This window comes from Leptinotarsa decemlineata, unplaced genomic scaffold (assembly GCF_025532065.1).
Source record: "Leptinotarsa decemlineata unplaced genomic scaffold, Ldec_3_MD MMD2_tig00026294_RagTag_RagTag, whole genome shotgun sequence".
NCBI classification, from domain to species: domain Eukaryota; kingdom Metazoa; phylum Arthropoda; class Insecta; order Coleoptera; family Chrysomelidae; genus Leptinotarsa; species Leptinotarsa decemlineata.
The window spans coordinates 9260945-9286051 of NW_027412674.1; the positions used below are offsets into that span (position 1 = coordinate 9260945).

The 25107-nt window shown below is 34.6% G+C and overlaps 1 protein-coding gene across 1 annotated transcript in view; it reads left to right on the forward strand.

Annotated features, from left to right (window-relative positions):
• Positions 1–25107, forward strand: part of rl (Mitogen-activated protein kinase rl) — a 132551-nt gene that overhangs the window by 83524 nt on the left and 23920 nt on the right. The window contains 2 exon segments of the mRNA XM_074180317.1: positions 5267–5393; positions 6413–6523. Coding sequence (XP_074036418.1) covers positions 5267–5393; positions 6413–6523 — 238 coding nt within the window.

Below are 25107 nucleotides of genomic sequence, written 5' to 3' on the forward strand. Positions count from 1 at the left end.
CTAACGATGTTTTACATTTTAACGTGTGATTCCTAACACGGGTTGGACAATAGCAAGTGAAAATCGAGCGTTCAGCCTGCGGCTTGAACTATCGACTTACACATCAGCCGATTGACTGAGTGAACAAGGCTCCCACGTCGAACCGCCCGGCTACTGACCGAATGGAAGCATAAGGATACAACTTCAAACACACGCTGAAATGAAAAATTATTAACTGAACATATTTTCATCGCCCTGCTTTGAAGATGCGGTTGAAAATTGATAAAAAGGACATTTCTTCATATTGATTCATTTTCTCAAAATATCATCTCTCGTCACCCAGTGCATAAAATTCAATAATTTAGATGTCGTTCAAGAGAGAAATCGATGTTTTCAAACACGCATTCGCCTGACCCCTAAAAGTTTTTTCGTACCTCAAAGTGCTGAAAGTGTCTAGGTTAGGTTAGGTGTCCACCTCAAAATAAAAATCGATAGGGCCGAACGATTTTTTTTCACGCTTTATATTAGCTTCACCTGTATGTATTGTTTGTATGCATGTTTGTATGTATGTCAAGCGTGGGATCTGTATTAACAGAATTTTCGGCATTAGTGATTGATCTATTCGCGAGCAGATGGCGCTGTATGTAACCTACTTGATATTTCTTGATCTATTCGCGGGCAGATGACGCTGTACGTAACCTACTTGATATTTCTTGCTCTATTCGCGGGCAGATGGCGCTGTACGTATCCTCCTTAATAGGTTGTTCAAAAGAAAATCAAAATAATAAATATAGTTTCAAACACACGCTAGTATTTTTCGATCGTTATTGTTTTGAGCTTATTTAAAAAAAAAATTCTAACTTTTTAGTTCGATGTTCTTTAAAAGCGTATTTTTTTGTTTTTTTAAACTATATTTATTTAATCCTCAGTTAAAGCAGTGAGATACCAAATTATCTCATGTTCACTCATACATCTTATAGTTTCTGCGCAAACGAAGTTATGAAGTTTTGATAGATATTTGTGTTCAATGAATATGTGAAGCACCAATAAGATTGTTTTCGAAAATAGTTCATTTTAACTAATACGCTGTTTGCTCAAAAAAAATTTTAAAAAACTAAAAAACACGTTTTTAAAGAACAACAAACTATGCTATAAAAGCGTGTTTTTTAGTCTTTTTAAACTATATTTATTTTATCTAAACTTTGTGATCGATCAGCCGTATATTGTTTAGAAAAATGACCATTGATATTTTCCGATTCCGGAGAGGGAGTCTGAAAATCAGCTACCAAGCCCAAGGCAGCAGAAATACATGTAAAGTGAGTTCGAATTATATCAAGGAGGTTACGTACAGCGCCATCTACCCGCGAATAGAGCAAGCAATAATGTCGATAATTATGTCAAATACAGATACCGAGCTTGAGAGTTACAAGCAAGCAAACATACATACATACAAGGAAAGCTAATATAAGCGTGTTAATAAGGAAAATTCATATTAACTGAAACTGTGTTCGAAACAAGTGCACCAATATAAAATAATAAAAAATCGCCAATCGAATGTATGTAGCTTGCGAAATTTGAACATTCACTTTATTATTTGAACAGTCCATCCTCATTTGTTATTCGATTGTGACAAAGACTATACAGCGTGACTCACGGTCGATGGTAGGTTAAACGTTTCTGGAAAACGGATAGCATGATTTTTCTGAAAATTTCACCTCTCACATTTCCTTACCTGTTCTATCGATCTAAAATATTTTCAACATTGCGGCGTTGCCACTTCCATCAAAAAGTCCTGGCAACTTTATTTTTTTAAATGGAACACCCCGTATATTAATACATTTTGGGAATCGCTCTGGTATTTCAATACTCTTTTGTTAATAATGTCCTATTCTTATCTCTATCTGTTTTCGAGATAAAAAATAAATTGTGCTAAATATGTTCCAAAACATAGGCTTAATTGAAATTAAGTACATCAGTACTCTAAATTCATGAACAGTTGATATTTTGCTGATTGATAGTTCGGACAAACCCGAAATATTCAAATAACACCAAGAAATCGACTCCATATCATACAGGGCGTGCTAAAATTACTATTATTTCCATTGTGCATAAAAGTAGTCGAAAGTTAATTTTTTTAAATGAAACCCCCTGTATATTACCCGATAAATTGAAAGATGGTGAAAAATGCTTCAAGATGATATATCATGTCCCTATACCTAAATCGTCAAGTTTTCTCAATAAAGTCGCTTCTTCTAGAAACATTATTTTTTTTTTTAGAATTTGGAATTAGGTAGCAGTGGAATTATCAAGCTTATAGCAGTTCGGTTACTTTTATAAGTAATTTACAAAGAGTTATCGACGGTGTTTCGAATAATCTTCCAAAATAAATGCAAATATCGATTATTCAAACGAAGTTCTTATGAAATTATTTATTATACACATGAACAAAGTGATCAAATCATTGTCAGAGCGTGTACAAAATTCAACCAAATGTATCCTGAATTAACACCAATGAACGAGAGGAAGTTTGTAAGGTTACAAAATGATTTCCTTAACTATGGCTCAACGTTTCCAGGGAACAACTGTACCAAAAATCAGTCATTTCTAGGTAAAAAATAAGATTTTGTGGGCTAAAACATGTCAAAGTACAGACCACAGAATAGGATGATTCAAAGTAACAAAATTATAAACAAAATATCACATTTTCACAATAAATGCTGAAAATATTGTCCATTACAGTCTAAACACTTTAAAATGTTTTTTTGTACGCGACTTGTGGTTGCTTTTTCAATTTCCTGGGGATTCAGATCTTCAATACTCCGCACTATTCGCCGTCGCAATTCTTCTTTGGTAGGCACTGGAGTACTGTATACCCTTTCTTTTAAAACACTCCATGAAAAAAAGTCAAGTGGCGTGAGATCGGGTGATCTCGGTGGCCAATCCCACGGCCCTAAACGCCTAACCAACGATCGTCGAAGAGTTCGTCAAGTTTCCTGGAAACTTCCTGGGTGGAATGAGCTGGCGCTCCGTCCAGTTGAAACCAAGAATTCCTATAGTCCTCTAAAGGCAAATTTTTAAGAAAATCGGTTACAGTCGTCCTTAATATTTGGAGATATCTCTCTGCATTCAGTGTGTCTTCATAAATAAAAAAGCTAATTTTATTGTTCTTCAGAATACAGAAAACATTCAGGTCAAATTTTTCTTGAAAACCCATTTCTTTTGTAACATGAGGATTATGATCAGCCCAAAAATGTTTATTCCTTCTATTGAAAATACCATCCCTCGTAAATTTTGATTCGTCGCTCCAAATTATTTTTGACAAAAATTCCCGATCTTCCTGTGTATTCACAAAAATGCATTCTACGTTAGAAGTCTTCTGCTTTTAGAGCTTGAACTTTGGTTAATTTATACAGATGCATTCCGTGATTTTTCAAAATTCGTTATACTGAAGCATGTGATACACCTAAATCTTTTTCTGCATTGCGAATGGAGGCTTCTGGATATTCATAAAAATATGCCAAAACTTTAACAGTATTGTCCTCATTTGAAGTAACAGGTTTTGGTAATGTTGAAGGCGCTTTTAACATGGAGCCATAGTTAAGGAAATTATTTTGTAATCTTACAAACTTCCTCTCGTTCATTGGTGTTAATTCAGGATACATTTGGTTGAATTTTCTACAAGTTCTGGCAATGATTTGATCACACTGTCCGTGTATAATAAATAATTTCATAAGAACTTCGTTTGAATAATCAATATTTGCATTCATTTTTGGCGATTTTTTGAAACACCGTTAATAACCATTTATCAATTACTAATAAAAGTCACCAAACTTTCATAAGCTTGATATTTCCACGGCTACCTAGAAATCAAATTCTTCAAAAATTATTTTTTGTTCAACTGTTATTGAAAATCTCTGTGATAGAAACACTTCAATCAGAACATCTACCAAAAAATCATTTAGTTCGTGCTATTGGTAATATTAAATCCCTGTGAAGTTACTGACGATGACGAAGTAGTATTCAGTCCAACTGTAGAAAGTCCTTCATAACTAACCAATAATCCTCCTTAAAATAACGTGAGTTGGCGTATGTAGTTGTAACATATGCCTTGTAATCGAAAGATCAAATCCCATGGACCCTATAATTTTTTTTATTATATTGTATGATACTTTTGTTAACAGTGATTTTATTTTGCTCGTGAGTTTGCTCCACTTGCTGACGCTCTTTTTGCAATAATTCCCACTCACAAAATAAAATGCCACTTTCAACACTTGTAGGTAAAACGTGAATAACTATTTTTCCACAAAAACGGCTTTATTAAGAAAACTTGACGATTTAGGTATGGGGACATGTATATTATCTTGAAGCATTGTTCACCATTTTTCAATTTATCGAGTAATATACTGGGGGTTTCATTAAAAAAAATGAACTTTCGACTACTTTTATGCACAATGGAAATAATAGTAATTTTAGCACGGCCTGTATGATATGGAGTCGATTTCTTGGTGTTATTTGAATATTTCGAGTTTATCCAAACTATCATCAAAATATCAACTTTTCATGAATTGAGAGTACTGATGTACTTAATTTCAATTAAGGCCATGTTTTGGACCATATTTAGCACAATTTATTTTTTATCTCGAAAACAGATAGAGATAGCTTTAGGACATTATTAACAGAAAAGTATTAAAATACTAGAGCGATTCCAAAAATGTATTAATATACGGGGTGTTCCATTTAAAAAAATATAATTGCTAGGACTTTTTGATAGAAGTGGCAACGCCACAATGCTGAAAATATTTTAGATCGGTAAAACAGGGAAGGAAAAAGAAAAATCAAGCTTTGCGTTTTCCAGAAACGTCTAACCTACCATCCACCGTGAGTCACGCTGCATGTTAGATAAATCGCTTACCGATGCTGTTAAATAATATAAATTCCAATCAACTCTTTTTGATAAACTTTCCCATTTTGTTGTTCATAAAAAATGAGACTAAGATAAAGTGATATGACGAAAGGATTTGGAAAAATATATATGTTGCCGAATTTTACAGAATACGATTTTCGAGTTGCCAGCTATACCTAAACCGATAAGGAAGCGTTATTAATATATTCTTATCAGTTATTGTTAAGATTTTTTTTTAATGCATACTCAACAGGGTTGAGAAAAACCAAATATCAAAATTCAGAACTGTACTCAATTTTGTCAAAAATGTCATTTTGCGGCATCACCATAAAGTAGTTTTTTTGCTGTTACTGATTCAAACAAATTAATTTTTTTTTGTTTCAGCTCCGCTTTCGACAACGTGACTAAAACCAATGTGGCGATCAAGAAAATATCGCCGTTTGAACACCAAACATATTGCCAAAGGACTCTCAGGGAAATCAAAATACTCACCAGGTTCAAACACGAAAATGTAAGTACAATTATAATTCAGATTACCCATAATCAGAAATAATAATAAAAATCTGCAATATATTTTCATATTGAATTTAAATTGTTTGAAGTGCTACGTATTGTTATCCAAATTCATGGGTTTTCATTCACATTCAATAACTTCTTTCACTAGTTCAATAACTCTTCAAAATGATTCAATATTCATTCAGTACTTCAGAATTACTTCATTATTAAAGCACTCATTCTACATGTTCGCTGTCGCTTATAATTTCGGCTCTTCACCGTACTGATCCCATCCTGAACTATTTTGGAGCTAATTCGCTGCATATTGATGCTACATTACCGTTCATTCGAAAATCCTGAGGCTGGGAGTACGAAAATAGCGACGGTCGAGCGATGGCAACCGCGGGACGGCGTGGTGGACACGAAACTTTGGTCGTGCTGGAGTACAGTCTAATAGAACCAGTGGAGCCAAGTTTAATAATGACAACGGAATTAGTTTTGGAGAAAAGTTTTGGCTTCATACTCAATAATAATAATAATAAACGTCTTTATTACTAAAACCACAAAAAATCGCAGTATTAAGTTCTAACTATATATAAAAAGTTATAGTAAAAGACGAAGTTCAATTTTCGCAGCTATGCAAATAATTGCTAAACTGTTCTTCCATCTTCTCCATTTTCAAACAAAAAAAGTGGGAAACTTTAAAAAAAGGAAAAAACAAATAATTTCAAGATAAACTCTTCTCAAAGATGTGTAGATTATGCAAAGAAGTAACTTTCAGATACAAAATGGAAAAAATCCCTCTAGAAACAACTACTTTCATATTAACATTGAAATACACGATAGAAAACAGGTCTTTTTGGTAGCTGAATTATTTAATCACCTGACACAACTATTTGAGATTCTCGCTTGAGGACGCTTCTTTCAATTACAAATCTTTCATTAATTTTTAATGAATTAACTAGTCGCATATTAGATATTAAACCACAATTTGGGTGTGTCGCTTGATATATAATATTTGTATTTACTTTGCAGATAATTGACATCAGAGATATACTGCGAGCAGTAAAAATAGATCAAATGAAAGATGTTTACATCGTACAATGTTTAATGGAAACTGATCTGTACAAACTGTTAAAAACACAGGTAAGGTTTTTAAATTCCACCTACATTTCAATAGTTGTCATTGTTAATATCAGTCTGAAAAATGGTTGGTTGGGTAACAGGATCGTTAAAAAAAATGTTTTCTTAGCGACGTTTCGAGTTTGATTAAATTCTTCTTCAGGGGTCTGTAACAATGGATGTTCATAAACATACCTTCCACAAAATTTATACGATTATTATCGTTTTAATTTCACAAGAAAATGAATTCTTATTTAAATTAAAAACCGAAAAGTAGTTTTTTCGTTTTGATAATATTACTATTTTAAAAACCATACATATACATGGTGATTCAAAAGTACTTTGACAAACTTCAGTAGGTGATTCCTCACAATATTCTAATATGAATTGTCCAAATGAATAAATGTCCGGAAACGCTTCGTTTCCAAGAAACAGGATGTTGAAGTTTTATTTTTATTTTCATTTTTTTCAAATAACTTTTGAAATACTGAACTTAATTAAATGAAACTTGGTAATAGGAGGTTTTTGAGGTGTTGAATTCGAACCTGATGTTCTTATTGCTCTTACTCGTAGGGGGAGCCACCTATACGCCTTTTTATTTTTTAAAGATTCATAACTTTCTTGGGCGTACTTCTAGCACATTTTTCAGTAAAAAAATCGATTCCTCTATCATATCTACGTGAATAAGCTACCATTGTTACTAGTCGCTGTAAGCAACCGTTTTCTTAATATTTGGACTTGAAAACTTCAAGTCGATTATTTGATAATCGATGCATGTTGAAGTTATTACGAATATTTTGCATTTTTCATAAGAATGCTTTGAAAATAAATTTGACGTTTGTGAGTAGTTCTGGTAATTACATATTTTGTGACAGTTAGACGTTTTGTTGAAGTTTCCGTAACTAGAAGTAGAAAACACTTATTTTGAAAAAATGGATTATTTAAACAATAATGCTCGTTTAGCCGATATGCATTTCGTTTATGGCCTTGCGGATGGCAATGTGCGCGAAGCAAGACGTATTTACCAGGAGCGATTTCCTAATCGAGTACTGCCTTCAGCTCCAACATTTGCTAGTCTTCACCGTCGTTTGGCAGAAACAGGTAGTTTCAAGAGGGCAGCTGATATGATTGGAAGACCACGAGCAGTCCGAACCCCAGAATTGGAAGAACGTTCTCGAGGAGAATCCAGAAACAAGCACAAGAGTAATTGCTGAAGCTGTCAATTCTACTCAGTCCACAGTTTGGAGAATTATCCACGATCAACAGTTTCATCCATACCATATTCAAAGGGTACAGGCTCTTTTGCCACGAGACTTTCCCCAACGCATTATTATGTGTCAATGGTTTCTGAGGAAATTGGCTGGAATACTCAATATTTGAGATATGTACTCTTCACGAACGAGGCAAACTTCTCCCGAAATGCTACCACAAACTTTCATAACAACCATGTTTGGGCTCTCGAAAATCCGCACGCAGTTAGTGAAAGGCATTATCAGTATTAATCTTCTGTAAATGTATGGGCGGCAATAATTGATAATTTCTTTCTTCGGCTCCGACTGAATGGCGCAACTTACAGACACTTTTTAGAAAATGAATTGCCGGGACTACTTCAGAATGTACCATCAGAAATTCGTATCCGCATGTGGTTTATGCATGATGGGGCTCCGGCCCATTTTAGCGTTGTAGCCAGGGCATTCCTTAACACAGTCTATCCAAATCGATGGATCGGTAGGGGTGTAGAAGAACCTAACCAGGCGTGGGCACCAAGGTCTCCAGATATCAATCTGATAGATTTTTATTTTTGGGGACATTTGAAGTCACTAGTTTATAAGACTCCGTAGTGAACGAGGAAGATCTAAGAAACCGAATAGTAGACGCCTGTGAAACAATAAGAAACACACCAATGATTTTTGAGCGGGTACGAGACTTACTGCTGAAGGTGGACACTTCCAACTATTTATTTGAATACAATTTAGTTTCATTTATTTTAGTTTATTCTACATATTCAAAATTTCCTGAAATAAAATGTTGACATTTCTTGCAAATTTCATTAAAACAAATACTGATTATGCACCCTTGATACAAAAATAACTATTTGGCTTAAGGATGTCATAAAGGAACGTACCCAACAGTAATGACCTCTTCAAACGAGTAAAACATCAAATTCATTTCCAAAGCATTCTTGTGAAAAAAGCAAAATATTCGTAATAACTTCAACATGCATCGATTATCAAATAATCGACTTGAAGTTTTCAAGTCCAAATATTTAGAAAACGCTTGCTTACAGCGACTAGTAACAAGGGTAGCTTATTTACGTAGATATGATAGAGGAATCGTTTTTTCTGAAAAATGTGCTAGAAGTACGCCCAAAAGAGTTATGAATTAAAAAAAAAGACGTGTAGGTGGCGCCCCCTACGAGTAAGAGCAATAAGAACGTCAGGTTTGAGTTCGACACCTCAAAAACCTCCTATTACCAAGTTTCGTTTAATTAAGTTCAGTATTTCAAAAGTTATTTGAAAAAAACCAAAATAAAAATAAAACTTCAACATCCTGTATCTTGGAAACGAAGCGTTTTCGGACATTTATTTATTTGGACAATTCATATTAGAATATTGTGAGGAATCACCTCCTGAAGTTTGTCAAAGTACTTTTGAATCACCCTGTACATACCAAGCATACCTACATAGATACACCAAACTTCCGAGAAAACACCAACCCAAAACGACATAAAACAAAAAAATAGCTTTATCTGTGATTCTAATAAAAAACCCACAGCTCTCGTTGAACATGATAAAGAATATGGACACATTTTTTATTTTGATCATCCAAATATTCTAGATGTTCAACCATATTTATCCAAAAGACTTTTGAGCGAAATGATACTTATCCTCAAATACGGTAGTTTCAACACTAGAAGAGATTTCGATGGCCTTAATGCTGCATATTTCAATTTGATACGTAAAATACCTGAATAATTTACCCTTTTTTCATTATTTTTCTCTCTGCCATTGATTAAAGAACAGACATCACCTTAATAGAATCACAGATGAAGCAATTCGTTTGTTTCATGTCGTTTTGTGTTGGTGTTGTCTTGGAAATTTGGTTGTTGTATTGTTTTTTTATTTTATTTTAAATATATATCTAATATGTCTGATGGTTTCTAAAATTGTAATTTTATCAACACGAAAAAACTACTTTTCGGTGAGTAATTTAATTAAGAACTCTTTATTTCTTGTGAAATAAAGGTATATTTTTGTGGAAGGTATATTTATGAAAATTCATAGTTACAGAGCTCTGAAGAAGAATTTAATCAAATTCGAAACTTCGACAAGAAAACAATTGTTTTTGTTTTAAGAAAAAATGGATCCTGTTACCCTACCAACCTTTTTTCACAAAAATTATTGGATCACTAAACTAGTTAACTGTTAATATTAGTAATTACAATAATCTCATCGCAGTACATTGTTAGGCTACTTTCCTTCAATTACCATCATGGTCTCCTAAAAATACAAAGAACTGAAGTTTATGGATACAACCCAAAAAAGAGCCATCGTCTGATTGGAGACACCAACATCACTTGCAACCTTGATAGTCTAGAACAGGGGCCTCCAAACTACGGCCCGCGGACCAATTCATACTGTCGTTCAATGTTATAGTCTTAGAGAACAGCTATGGTTTCATTACAAATTAAACATAGCGCCTTATTACTGGACTCAACCACAAAATACTGAAAGTTCCATTTTTCTTGGAACGTTCTGCATTCACTGTCGATATTTCGCTTCTTTTCCATACTAACAAATCACACATAAAAACAATAAGTCAAATTAAAATATTTTTATTGACGGGTGTTACTTTATTTCACAATAGACAGTTTCGCTTCCTTCGCATTTCCTACGCAGACTAACTCGCAGTTGCTCCGCTAGCCTTTTTATATATGCAAATAAGCAAATGTCTATTTTGTTTTTGAAACTGTTCACTGAGTCGGAATTCATAACATCATTGGGTAAGTTATTCCATGTTGCGAAAATACGATTCACCGAAAAATATTGTCTCTGCCTCGTTGCGAATTTTTCCTTTTTTAATTTGAGTATGTGACCACGTAACCGCGAATCATTGTTGAAAACAAAAAGTTCTTTCTGATTAGCATAGTTATACTTAGCTATACGGAAAGATATGATGAGGACCCCACGGAGTCGACGTTGGTCAAAAGCTAGCAGCTAGCTTCCTCAGTCTTTCGGGATAGGTTGGACGCACTTCACCAAAAGTCATACGTGTGGCTCGACGCTGTACATTTTCCAACAAGTCCTTATCGCGCACCAGAACAGGACACCACACTGGACCTGCATACTCCATGATTGGACGAACGTAGGTTTTGCAGAGTTTTATGGAACTTGAATATGATAGATGGAGAAAAGTTTTGCGTATGAGGTAAATCAATGTGTTTGCGCGTTTGGATGTGGATATTATATGTTTGGACCAAGTTAAGTCGGTATTAATAGTCACTCCCAAGTCTACATGTGAGGACACTGTACGTAAAGATTGACCGCTTATTGTGTACATATGGAGTGGATTGTTCTTTCCTTGATGAAGTACGACTCTTTTGTCGACGTTAAGAGGTAAGAAGCCAATCCTCCACTGACTAAACGAGTTGAGGTCTTCTTGAAGGGAATGATGTTTGACTAAGGCATTTCCATACAGTTTAGTATCATCGGCATAGAATGATTTGCTAGACTTTATGTGAAGAGCAAGATCACTTGCATAAACAACGGAGAGGAGCGGGCCAAGAACAGATCCCTGGGGAACTCTACTTGTGACTTGTCTGTGCGAAGAAAAAGAGTGACTCACTTTGACCGAGAAAGTTCTATCTGTCATGTAATTTTCAATCCATAGGTTTAGTTGGCCTCGAATATCGTGTGTGTCAAGTTTGTGCATTAGCTTCCTCACTGAGACCCTGTCGAAAGCCTTGACTTTCGACAGGGTCTCAGTGGTATTTTCCTATCGTAAGCTGTCGGTATTTTCCTATCGTAAGCTGTCGTCCGATCGTTCATGCATTGTAGTAGATTGCTGGAAACAAATAGACAAATGAAATATTAACAGAAATCGACCTTGAAATCCTTGTATAAAACAATCCTGGATTATTCTTTAAATTAATCCTCTTGTAATAAAACAACTAATTCTCAAACAGAAGCACGAGGGTGAAATACGATGGATATTTCGCTACAAAATTCTTAACTTTTTTGAGAGCTAATACCATTTAATTGTATTTAGACCTCTATTCATAAATGCAAATTTCAATTCACTAGAATAACTCGCATATATTCCAATGCTGAAATGGATTCACTAGATATAATAATTCAAGATTTATAGAATAACTTCACCACTTTCTTCAGTAATTTATGGCGGATGCTCCGGTCATTCTTGTGCTTTGTAGCCGATTCCCAAAACCTATGCGATAAAAATGATTTGTAATGTAATACTACCTGTTCTTGAGTATTTTTCATTATGAGATATTCATCGGTTTCAAGTTCTTTTAATGGTTTTTTTTTTTATTTGAAATTATTTTGACACGTACAAGAAATTCAAACTCGTGTGACTCAATAAAGTCGAAATATTTCATATCAGTGTGAGGACTTTCTGAATTACTAAGTACTTCTGCAATAGTCTTATGATTTTATATTTTAATTTGAATAATATCACTACTGTTTACTATCATCAACTAAAATTTCTGTTTGTTTTTCTCAAAAAAATATATTTCGAAAAAACAACTTTTTTGGTTCCTACTATTCGTTAGTACATAAAATTATCGCGAAATTTGACAACAGAGGTTTGTTTTCGTTACAAACCTGAAGTGAGAGTCTAATTTAGACAGTTCCCCCTTACAGCAGTGACGCATAAAGACTATTGTTTCGGAGGAGGGGCGATTGGTGAGTGCGCCAAAACATTTTTTTGTACATTTGCCCATCCCCATAAGCAACTGCCTTGCAGATATTGAATCCACAGTCGTTCACGTGTACGGAGTGGGTCAAATTGGACACTTTGGCTATGACAGAGGGTCAAATTTTATGACATCGATATCTATCAATGTGCATTTTTGGAAAGTTGCTTTTTTTCCTGTCAAAAATTCTTGTTTCTATGAAAACATTTCAAAAGCACTTTTTTACGTAGAATTCAATGATGTAAAAACTTACTTTTTCAAATAAAATATCATAGTTATTGATGGAAAACTTTATTTTATCGAGATACTCTGTATATTTTTGCATATTTCAATAAAGCTTGAAATTGCCTTTCCACAAATGTAGCACACCTGATATTTTGCTAGTCATTTTCGAAATACAGAGCTTTTAGGTTTTTTCATGTAGACTTTGAGATATAGACTTTCAAACACGTTCGCTATGAAGTATGAGAATTATGAAAAATGGGATATCATAGTCTGTTTTGTACAAACCGAAGAAAATGCAAAAGCAGCAAGCAATTCGTATCACGAGAGGTGTACAGAGAAAAGACAACCTTTCAAAAACATTTTCGCAAGATTACCACACAATCTAATTGATGGTGGTCGATTTGAAAAAGGCAAAATATATGAATCACATAGGATTAAGGAGTTGGAAGGAATAGTGTAACTGTTTGTTTTTATCTTGAATGATAAATAAATAGAAAAAGGGTCCCAGCGAGAAATCAATTTGATGAAAACTTATATTTAATTTTACATAAATGGAAATACATAGGTCCCAAAGTTGGGAATAGAACTTAACTAAAAACTTAAACTAACCTTGAATGTTCTCTGGCACTTTCAGTTAGGCAATGTCCCTTAATCGTGCTTCATATCACTAACTAGGTATCAGTTTTTATAATTCCTTTCGGTTAAGTCGCCGGCATCCGCAACTCCAAGTAGGTTTTAATTCCTCGGGGATTTTTAATGATGATTTTGGGACTTCAACTAATCCAATTGAATATATAAATTTGACAAAAATCTTATGTGGCTTTGGTAACTCGTCGAACTTTTCAATATGCTCGGCTGCTCTCAGGAACACAACATTCTACCTTCAGAGTTGGCAACCGACTGTTGTCTCTGCACTTTTTCGGGCCCTTCACCCCGCACCTTTCACTCCAGTGGTCGTACCGTTCACCATGGGCGTACCCAGGGCGGTTACAATAGTCATTTTAGGAGCTGAAAATAATCCATAAACGTCAACGCAATATTTGAAAATATCAACAGGCCTACCAAGAACTAACGTTAGGAGAATTTATTTTGAAAAAACAGACCAGGATATTTTGAACTCTGCATGACTCCTTACCAGGGGTTCCTGGACAGTTGTAACCAATTGCGCGATTTTTCGTTAAATTTGTATTTGGACAGACAGAGCTTAAGTGAGCAGTGACGGCATTTACAACCATACAATTTTTATACTTGGGTTCAAAAAAATCCTCATTCTATTGTGGAGCAGAGAAGTCAAGAAAGATTCAGATTTAGTGTATGGGCAGGTGTTTTCAGGGGTAGAATTATCGGCCCGTTCATTTATTATGCCACTCTCACATCTCAGAGGTATTTAGAAATTTTAAGGCAAAATTTTGAACCCCTTGTTGAATTGATGAATTGTCGCTAATGTAGCCCAGAAAAATATACTTTCAACAAGACGGAGCTTCGCCTCACAACAATGCAATTGTCATCAATTTTATGGCTGTAAATTTCGGTAATAAATGGATAGCCAACCAAGAAACCAACCGTTGGCCGGCCAGGTCACCGTACCTAACGCCTATGGACTTTTACATCTGGGGAAGGTTGAAAGATCTTATTTTTAAATTGCCAAATTGCCGACCAATTCTAGATACGAAATGGAAGCGGCAGAAATGCAAAGTTTTGCTTCTTTCACTTCTATTCAGCTGATTAATTCGGCAGAAAAATTTCAGAACAGGTGTCGCCTGTGTGTAGGAGAAGCTTGAATGAAATATATTTCAATTTTTGTTCATTATCACTATTATTATTATTGTTGAATGTTAATTTATTAGTAATAAATTGTTATCAGTTTTGAGGCCGCGTCGTCCAAAGCCTATATGATCCAAGTGTACGTTACGAAGTCTACATGAAAAAACCTAATAGCTCTGTATTTCCAAAATTACTCTAGCAAAACATCAAGTGGGCTACATTTTTGTAAAGGTAATTTTAGGCTCTATTGAAAACTCACATTTTTGAAAAACATGCTGTAACTTCGATATGCGGTTTTCACCATTACGTTTGTCATAAAATTTGACCCTCGGACATAGTTTTTATCTATCTAGTTTGAAAACAGGAGTTTTCCTTAAACAAGTATGTCCAATTTGGCCCACGACTGTGGATTCAATATCTACAAGGCAGTTGCATTACAGAAAAAATTATTAGAAACATTTTTCTGAGTTATTATCAACACAATAATTCATTTGAATACGTACAGAAAAATGTTTTGGGGCCCTCAACGTAACAAACCGCCCCCTCCGAAACAGTAGTCTGTATACGCCACTGCTATAAAAAACTAATAAATCAGACTTTCACTTCAGGTTTGTAACTGAAACAAACCTCTGTAGGCAAATTTCGCGATGATTTTATGTACTAACGAATAGTAGAAACCAAAGAAGCTGTTTTTTTCGAAATATGAAAAATATTCGTGTCAGGAATCACAAGTTAAAAGGTAAGACCACGTTAGTCCTTAGCTCGCACAAGTTCCTCAACTTCTGAGAGTTGTCGTTCGTATGGGGGCGACAGCCCCCATACGGATAAAAGACTAATGGGCCTGTAGTTAACTGGATTGAGTTTATCGCCTTTTTTCAAAATAGCTGTGACAGATGCCTTCTTCCAAGCCCGTATGATGCAAGATTTTGCGAAAGAGACTGACATAATTGTTGACAACGGAGAGCAGTTTCGGCAAACTTTTTGAGAAAAAGAGGCTCATTCCATCTAAACCAGGAGATGAATTCGATTTAACGTTCAATAAATGATTTTTAATTTTTTCCGAAGTAAACGACACATTAGTCAGATTATCACGTATTCGTTCTGCTATAATTTTTGCTAATTGGTCATCTCGAGGCTCGACCGTGAAGGAGCTTGTGAAAGAATCGGCCAAAATTTCTGCTGATTCGATGTCTATAGAACACAAGGGACCGTCAGATTTTCGTAGGAGCGGAATGCTTACTTTGGTATTCAGGTTAGATCGTATGAACTTGTACAGTTTTTTATTGTTTTCAGAGTGTGAAATAGATTCTTCGAACTCACGACGTGAAGATCGTATTGTTGATACCAAGTGTTTAGAGAAATTTCGATGAGCTTGGTATTGAAGTTTCGCAAAAAAATATAGATCCTGTCCATAAGGCACATTGCAAAACAGCAACTCTCTCAATGAGTCACATTTAAATATTTTTTTAAGCCACATACCGGTCAATTCGTAAATTTCGACTATTCAAGGCAACCATCTGCTCATTTTTATATTTTCAAGAAATCCGAGTGGATTTTCATCTATTATCTGATAATGTAAATGTACTGATTTCCTAAACTAAAACATAAACGTAATTCATCACAAATCACTCGGCACCAAACTCCAAAATCAGAAACAAATGACCTAGCAACAGAAATCGACATTGAAATCCATTTATAAAACAATCCTGGATTAATCCTCAAATTAATCCTCTTGTATATTCCAATGCTGAACATAGATTTAATACTTTGAGATTTATGAAATGACTCCACCACTTTCTTCGGTAATTTATGGCGGATGTTCCGGTCATTCTTGTGGTTTGTAGGCGATTTCCAAAACCTGCGCCATAAACATGATTTGTAATACTATCTGTTCTTGAATCTGTTTAAATCTATCTTTCCGTTATTCAGCTGTCGCCCTCATACGAACGACAACTCTCAGAAGTTGAGAAATTTGTGCCGAGCTAAGGACTAACAAGGTCTTACCTTTTAACGTGTGATTCCTAACATGGTTGCAGAATCATCCCAGCTTCAACCAGATAAATTCTCTCGAGAAAAATATCTGGTCGAGGCAGGAATGGAACCCACGATCTTCCGATCGTGAGTCGGGCGCACTACCACCGCGGCCAATTCCACAACCTTCTAACGTGTGATTCCTAACACGAATATTTTTTATATTTCGAAAAAAACACCTTCTTTGGTTTCTACTATTCGTTAGTACATAAAATCATCGCGAAATTTGCCTACAGAGGTTTGTTTCAGTCACAAACCTGAAATAAAAGTCTGATTTAATCAGTTTTTTACAGCAGTGGCGTATACAGACTATTGTTTCGGAGTGGGCGGTTTGTTTCGTTGAGGTCCCCAAAACATTTTTCGGTACGTATTCAAATGAATTTTGTTGATTATAACTCAGAAAAAATATTATAATTATTTTTTCTGTAATGCAACTAGGGGATATTATTTAAACATTTTCTCTTTCACATAAGCAACTGCCTTGCAGATATTGAATCCACAGTCATTCACGTGTACGTAGTGGGCCAAAATAATTTCAAATAAAAAAAACATCAAAAGAACTTGAAACCGATGAATATCTCAGAATGAAAAATACTCAAGAACAGGTAGTATTACATTACAAATCATGTTTATCGCATAGGTTTTGGGAATCGCCTACAAAGTACAAGAATGACCGGAGTATCCGCCATAAATTACTGAAGAAAGTGGTGAAGTTATTCTATAAATTTTAAATTATAATATCTAATGAATCCATTTCAGCATTGGAATATATACGAGTTATTCTAGTGAATTGAAATTTGTATTTATGAATAGAGGTCTAAATACAATTAAATAGTATTAGCTCTCAAAAAATTTAAGAATTTTGTAGCGAAATATCCATCGTATTTCACCCTCGTGCTTCTGTTTGAGAATTAGTTGTTTTATACAAGGATTTCAAGGTCGATTTCTGTTAATATTTTATTTGTCTATTTGTTTCTGATTTTGGAGGTTGGTGTTGAGTGATTTGTGATGAAGTACGCTGTACGATGTCTGTTCAAAAAATAAGTTGAGTTTTTATTTTTCTCATAAAAAATTATTTGAATATAGGAAAGAGACAATAACTTTTGTCTAATTTCTACAAATGTTTTCATTAATCACGACCGGTTTCGGTTTATTACACCATTTTCATTACTTGAGAATATATCATAATTATATTTCGATATTTCGTGTTAGATCACGGATGCAATAATGATGAATTGATGATATCAAAGTCTAAAGGATTAGTCTTCTTCGGTTATATTAGATACTTCTTCTTTAATAACCTCTATTATCTTCTTATCAATTTTTGTTTGCAGGCATTGTTGGGCGTACACAATCTCGAACCATCAGTCCACCCTTTCGTAGCTGTGTCGTGAGTGTCATACCAAGTTTCGTCCAAATAGAAAATTTGCCGTTGTTCTTGTCTATAGTTAATTATTTGTTCTAAGTTCTATACGCAATTCCACTATTCCTCTGATTTCCATTACTGCTTGACGTATGTTTATTATTTTAAATCTGAATCCTAGTTTCTTCATCCAATTCTGAAGAGTCTTGTCACAGCAGCTCACGTTATGGTCAGAAGTATTCAATTTCTTCCTCATGATTTCAGATGTTAAAATCTCATTGCTTTTGTAACAATCGTACAGTGTTTTTTCAATTATTTCGTTAGATGAACATCTAAAGGTTTCGGTAATCCCGCATCACATCGCGTCTTGCGTTCATAAGGTTTGTTTTTGACTATTTTACGTACAGTTGAGAAAGGAATTTCGATCAAATCTGATGTTGCTTGTAATAGTTTTTTTTCTTCGAAACCTAACTTGAAATGTAGATTCTAATATACATTGAAACATACTTTCTGTGTTTCAATACTCAAATGCATCCGAGTATTATCCACTGGTATTTCTTTTTCGCATTGTTCACCATTGCTATTGGAACCACTTCACTGGAAAAAGTCTGCGTTATCACACTCGTTATTACCATTAGTACTTGTCCAAGGACGCCAAATTTTGAACAGATAACAAACATTTTAGGTAACAATAATCGAATATCGAATTTCGACACTCAAATCGCGATCAGTTCCTGAACTTAACACGGCGGCGATAAGAAAGGCCGAATTTCCCGTTTTCTATTCGTCACCGTAACATGACAAATTCAATTTTATGGCTCTTCAGCCAAAACTCGGTTAGTAAAAATTATCCAATACGAACCTCCAATTCTACAGTCCACGTGGACTAGTTTGATGCTGGTTCATTTCTATGTATTAGTTTTTTTGGCCTTTCAGAGTACCGACAACTTTAAGAGTGCACAATATCGTTTACTTCGAGTATACTATATAGAATGTATTTTTCTTGGAAAGAAGCTTTTTTTAAGTTTTCATCAGTTTTTGTTCAATAATGGAGACGGAGAAAGTTGAAACTCACAAAACCATAATTATCTCAAGATGCAATCATATTTTATGGAACATATGCAACAAATTATTTTTTCTACTCCCGTACGTGAAATAGTACTTTCACACACCGTTCACGAATCGTAAAATGTAATTTCACGCCCTTGTGCGTGAAATTATTTTTACGCCCTAGGGCGTGAAATAAACCCATAAGAATAACATGGTACATTCAAGTGTTTTTATTACCAGTGCGTGAAATATACTCATAAGAAATACATTGTAGTCTGTCCATAAGACCTAATACATGAATATTTCGCTGATAGGCGGCCTTAGTGCATCTTTTGTTTAAGAGCAGCAATAAATCATAAATAAACTGTCAAAATAGCTTGATTATTATTGTTGTGAGCTCATTGTTGAAAGTTAATTATTATTATTTCAACATTATATTATAATGGATTCTGATCATTCAGATATACGAAGTACCCCGCCGGATGTTATGGATGCAGCCAATGAGGCTAGTAAGACTTCATTACCCCAAAAATCATTGAGCGTGTATGAAAATACGTATGAGAAATTCATGGCATGGAGGAAAACAAAGAATATCAATTCATTTTCTGAAAACGTAATATTGGCATATTTGTCAGAATTATCCAAGAACTTTAAGACAGCAACACTTTGGAGTAATTTCTCAATGCTAAAAAGTACCATCAGCATTAAAAAAACATAAATATTGACTATCCTAAGGTACGTGCTTCTTTAAAAAGGAAGAGTGAGGGATACGTTCCCAAAAAATCCAGAGTTTTGGAGAAAGAACAAATACTGAAGTTTATACAAGAAGCTCCTGACGAAAAAGTTTTATTGACCAAGGTAAGTTTAATATCTCACGGTAGTATTAAATAAATAGAAAATAATATCTATAAATAAAGTAGATCCTAATAAGTATAGTTGGCCAAATCAGATATATTATCTAAAACCATGTTAATGATGTTAATGAAACTATGTTATGATCTTCTAAATTATTTTAAATTGGGCGTTGAGAATCGCGTTTTCACACATATATTTGTAAATACGAATGGTTCAGCGGTAGTGCGTCGGCCTCGCGCGCCCAAGGACCTGGGTTCGATTTCTGACAGCCATAATCTTTTTTTAGTTTCTATATTGTAATTTCTTTTTCTTTTAGGTTATACTAATATTTGGACTTGCTGGAGCTCTTAGAAGAGATGAACTGTATAAACTGAAATTAGATGATATTGAAGATTTAGGTACAATACTCATAGTAAACGTCCATGATACAAAAACCAAAATCTCAAGAAAATTTACCATCACGAAACATCTTGAATTATACCGAAAATATACGGCACTCCGTCCGCAAAAATACGCAGAAAAAAAAATTATTTATTAATTATCAAGGTGGAAAATGTACCTGCCAGATCGTTGGTATAAATAAAATTGGTAAAGTTCCTTCGGTAATCGCAAAATACCTAAATTTACCTCATGCTGAACAATATACAGCCCACTGTTTTAGGCGGTCATCCGCCACGTTATTAGTAGAAGCTGGAGGCGATTTGTTTACCTTAAAAAAACATGGAGGTTGGAAATCCTCTGCAGTGGCAGAGCATTATATAGAAAACTGAATTACTCAGAAAATTGATGTGGCAAATAAAATTTTATCGCCTCCAAATCAAATTTCCTCAGCCCCTATCGCCACTACTTCTATCATCTCAACTTCCAAGTCAAGAAACACACTAATAGAAAAATCAAATGCTGCAGGTGTAAGTTTTGGAATGGTCACAGGTTCCAATATTACTATTAATAATCATTATTATTCCACATCAGAATGAAAACCAAAAATAATAATCTCAGTATAAGAATTAATTGTTAATTTTATAATATAGGTACTTACTAATTATTCTGAAATTCAATAAAGCTATTTAAACTAATGGTGCTTAATTTTCTCTGTATGGTCGTAGAAAAAGTATAGTGTGCAACATGTGCGTGAAGACTTTTTTACACTCGCGTTGTTTGCAACACTCGCCTGAGGGCTCGTGTCGCAAATTCCACGCTTGTGTAAAAAAGTCGATTTCACGCACTTGTTACACAATATACTATTGTATACTGAAATTATTCAAAAAAGAAACATTATTTGAATAAGGAGGCAGATTGCTGCATCCGAAACGTGAAGATAGGTATTGTATAACTTCTTAGCTCTTTTTTTGATGGTCAGTATTATTAAATACAACAAGGTACTGATAAATGGAACATTTTTCTTTATGAATAATACTTTGAATTTACGCAGTAACTTATCAGGGTAAACTATAAAGTTTGCCCTTTCTACACGTGTATAAAGTTGTCCAAAACAAGAAGAAGGTCGATAAAAAACTGATTTTGCTCCACATAAAATAACTTTCGTTCAATATTCATTTTCTTCTTTTCAGAGCTTGTAAATAAAAGCTTGCTTATGAAAATGTTTTTTTTCTGTTAATTAATTTTTAAAATAATCCTTCTTGGGTCTCAGTTTAATTGTGCAGCACGGGTAACGCTCCATTCTTCCTCATTCTCTTTGCGCTTAAAATTTTGTTCACCATTAAAGTCCGTGAAAGCGCTGGAAACAAATTCAATTTATGCACTGCCGGATTCAATTACGATTTTGTGATGGAAATGGTGAAAACTCTTTATTTGTTCTTTGTTTTCTACACAAAGGTATTGTTCTTGTACAATTAGGTGAAAAGCGATCACCTTAACCATAATAAGATATAGTTGAATTTAACAAAATGTTCTTCAACGTACTTTTAGGAAGTAGGAAGTAAAAGGTTTATAATTTTCCCACAAAATCGAAAGCTAGCGTCTATATGGAAATTATGAGGCACATGAAAGGCTTTACTTACAAGGAAACGGTTTCGCTTCATGAAAAAGTTTTTATTTTCCTTTTCAGATGTTCATCAAAAGAGCTCACCACTTACCACGAAACTGAAGCTTTTGTTTCTCAAAAACATATTTTGTCGGGAACAATTGATTGCTCGAAGTGATTATAATTTGTTCTTTATTACCAGTTCGGTAGATGGCCTTGTACGAAATAAACACAAAAATTTCAGTAAGGTTTCATCGATTTTTGCTTTTGAAATAATCCATCTATCGATATCATTCGATACTGTATGCCATGAGAGATTATTACAAAAACTCTACTCTTACGGCATAAGAGGACCTACACACCAATTGCTGAAAGATTACCCATCAGATTGAAAACAAACAGTTGGAATTGAAGGAATAAAAAGCCATCTTAGGACTGTCACTTATGCTGTACCACAGGGTTCGGTGCTTGGACCCTTATTATTTACTACATATATACGGTGTAACTAAATAAGTGTAAAACATTTGAGAAGGTGATTCCTCATCGAAAAAAAGATGGGATCTTTCATATAAAGAAATTTTATTAGAGCATCCTTTGTTAAGATAAAGCCCCTCAAAGGGGGTACATAAAATTTGTATAACAATTTTTTTCACAAGCACTAAAAAGTTACAATATTGAAATCAACCTGACGTTTTGTACTACCAAAAAGACACTTAGTCAGAAATTTATTTGGTTTACCCCATGGTTGTAAGGGGTGGAAAACGCAACCCCTAAAATTTATTTCCAATGTAACTTTTTGTCTTATTATTATTATTTGTTTACCATTTAAAAATTTATTTCCGATAGCCTGTTTCATGCTAAACAAAAAATGTCTCCTGGGTGTTTTGCCCAAAATAAACCAGTTCGCAGCAAAAAGTTATTTTACGAACAACTACAGAGATACATCGTCATAAATGCGAAAATACGAAACTAATATATCTAGTGAGTCGCTATTAGCGATAGTGACAATTAAATTGGTATGACGCTGTCAGTTTGTTAGTTTTCGAAATTGAATTAATACTAATTGTGTGTTGTTGTTCTGTTCTTAATTTGTTACTTTAATAATTCACTTGTTATTAAAATGGCATACACAAATGAGGAAATGGCTGATATGCATTACGTTTACGGTCTGTCGCAGGGGAATGGGTTAGAAGCTTCTAGACAATATGCTGAAATGTATCCCCACCGTCAGCATCCTTCACATAGAATATTTGCTCGACTTCATTAACGACTACGAGACTATGGTTCATTCGACAAAAGAACGCAGGATTGTGGTCGCCATCGAGAAATACGAACACAGCTTGAGGAAGCAGTACTTAATTTGATTGAAGAACAACCTACTACCAGTACTAGAAAGATTGCTTTCCAGCTAAATGTTGATCATATGACGGTATTTCCAATTTTTAAAGGAACAACTCTTATACCCTTAACATCTGCAACGAGTACAGGTATTGTTACCGCGAGACTTTCCGAACCGTCTTGAATTTTGCAATTCGATGCTGAAAATGATAAGAAGAAATTGTGACTTTCTGAAGATGATAGAATTCACAGACGAATGTAGTTTTTCTCGGGATTATTAATTTTCATAATTACCACAAATGGGCTGATGAAAACCCTCACGCTATTGTCGAAACTGACCATCAAGAACAGTTTTCTCTCAACGTGTGGCTCGGAGTTATTGGGGATAATTTAATCGGGCCTCATTTTCTACCTCCTCGATTAAATGGTGAGGCATACGTTCAATTTTTAAGAGAAGTGCATCAAGTACTGCTGGAGGAAGTTCCTTTGGGCGTCAGAAGGGATATGTTTTTTATGCATGATGGGGCTCCCGCCCATTTCAGTCAAGTAGCACGTCGGCATTCAACTGAAACATATGCAAATCAGTGGATTGGTCGAGGAGGACCACAGAACTGGTCCGCTCAATTCCCGGATCTCAATCCTCTCGATTTCGCCATTTGGGGCCATTTACAGGATTTGGTTTATCGTACTCCTGTTCGCGATGTAGAGGACTTAAGAAACCGCATCATCGATGCGTGCAGGGTAATCAGAGAGACTCCAGGAATATTTGAGCGAATACGTGGGTCAATGCGCTGACGTCTAGACGCAAGCGTAATGTCTGAAGGTAGACATACTGAACATTCACTATGATTTCTACATGTTGTGTGATTTGTTATTAATAAATTAATTTTGTGTATTACCCTTTAATCGTTTAATGCAGGTACTAACTATAAAATAACAATAAATCCAGTTCGCATTTATGACGATGATCTCTGTAGTTGTTCGTAAAATAATTTTTTGCTTCGAACTGGTTCATATTGGGCAAAAAACCGAAGAGACATTTTTTGTTTAGAATGAAACAGGCTATCGAAAATAAATGTTCAAATGGTAAACAAATAATAAGACAAAAAGTTACATTGGAAATAAATTTTAGGGTTTGCGTTTTCCACCCCTTACAACCATGGGGTAAACCAAATAAATTACTGGCTAAGTGTCTTTTTGGTAGTACAAAACGTCAGGTTAATTTCAATTTTGTAACTTTTTCAGTGCTTGTGAAAAAAATTGTTATGTATATGTTATGTACCCCCTTCAAAGGGCTGTATCTTAACAATGGATGCTCCAATGAAGGTTCTTTATATGAAAGATCCTTTCTTTCTTTCGATGAGGAATCACCTCCTTAAATGTTTTACACTCATTCATTCAGTTACACCCTGTATACATATGCCATCGCGGACTTTTCTGTAGTCCTATAAAAAAACTGTAGCAAATTGAAAACGATGCCCGATCGCTCAAAGGAATAAGGCAGCGTTTTTTTATGAAAGCTTCCCGGCTTAACGCGGGTAGCACTACCGCCCTGACTTCGCACTGATAACAATGTAATATTCCTACCAATTTACACAAAATATTAATGAATTATTTTCATGACACTTCCTTTGTTAAAAACCGTATGAAAATCTGTCCGGGGGTTTTTCAGCTCATCGCGTTAATATGGAGGAAGCGCGGCGGGACTTCCAATAGTAATATCTAGATATATTAAAATATGGTAATATCGGATTCTCTCCAGGTTACGGATAGATCTACTATATTAAATTCTGAAACAATATGATTAATGGGAAAACTGCTGTTGTTATTTGAACCAAAAAACGCACGAGAGAAATTGAGGAATGTAGTAGTGATAAAATTGCCGTTTTTTCCTTAACACCAAAAATATCGAGTCAGTGTTCTTGCTTTTTTTATAACTATTCAAGTAAATACAACAAATTAGGTATCATTGGAAAGAGAATTTTGTGCACTTTCAAATGATATATCACTCGACCCCACTTTCCATTTGAAATTTTAGGGTTGTTACTCACCCTCGCTAGGGG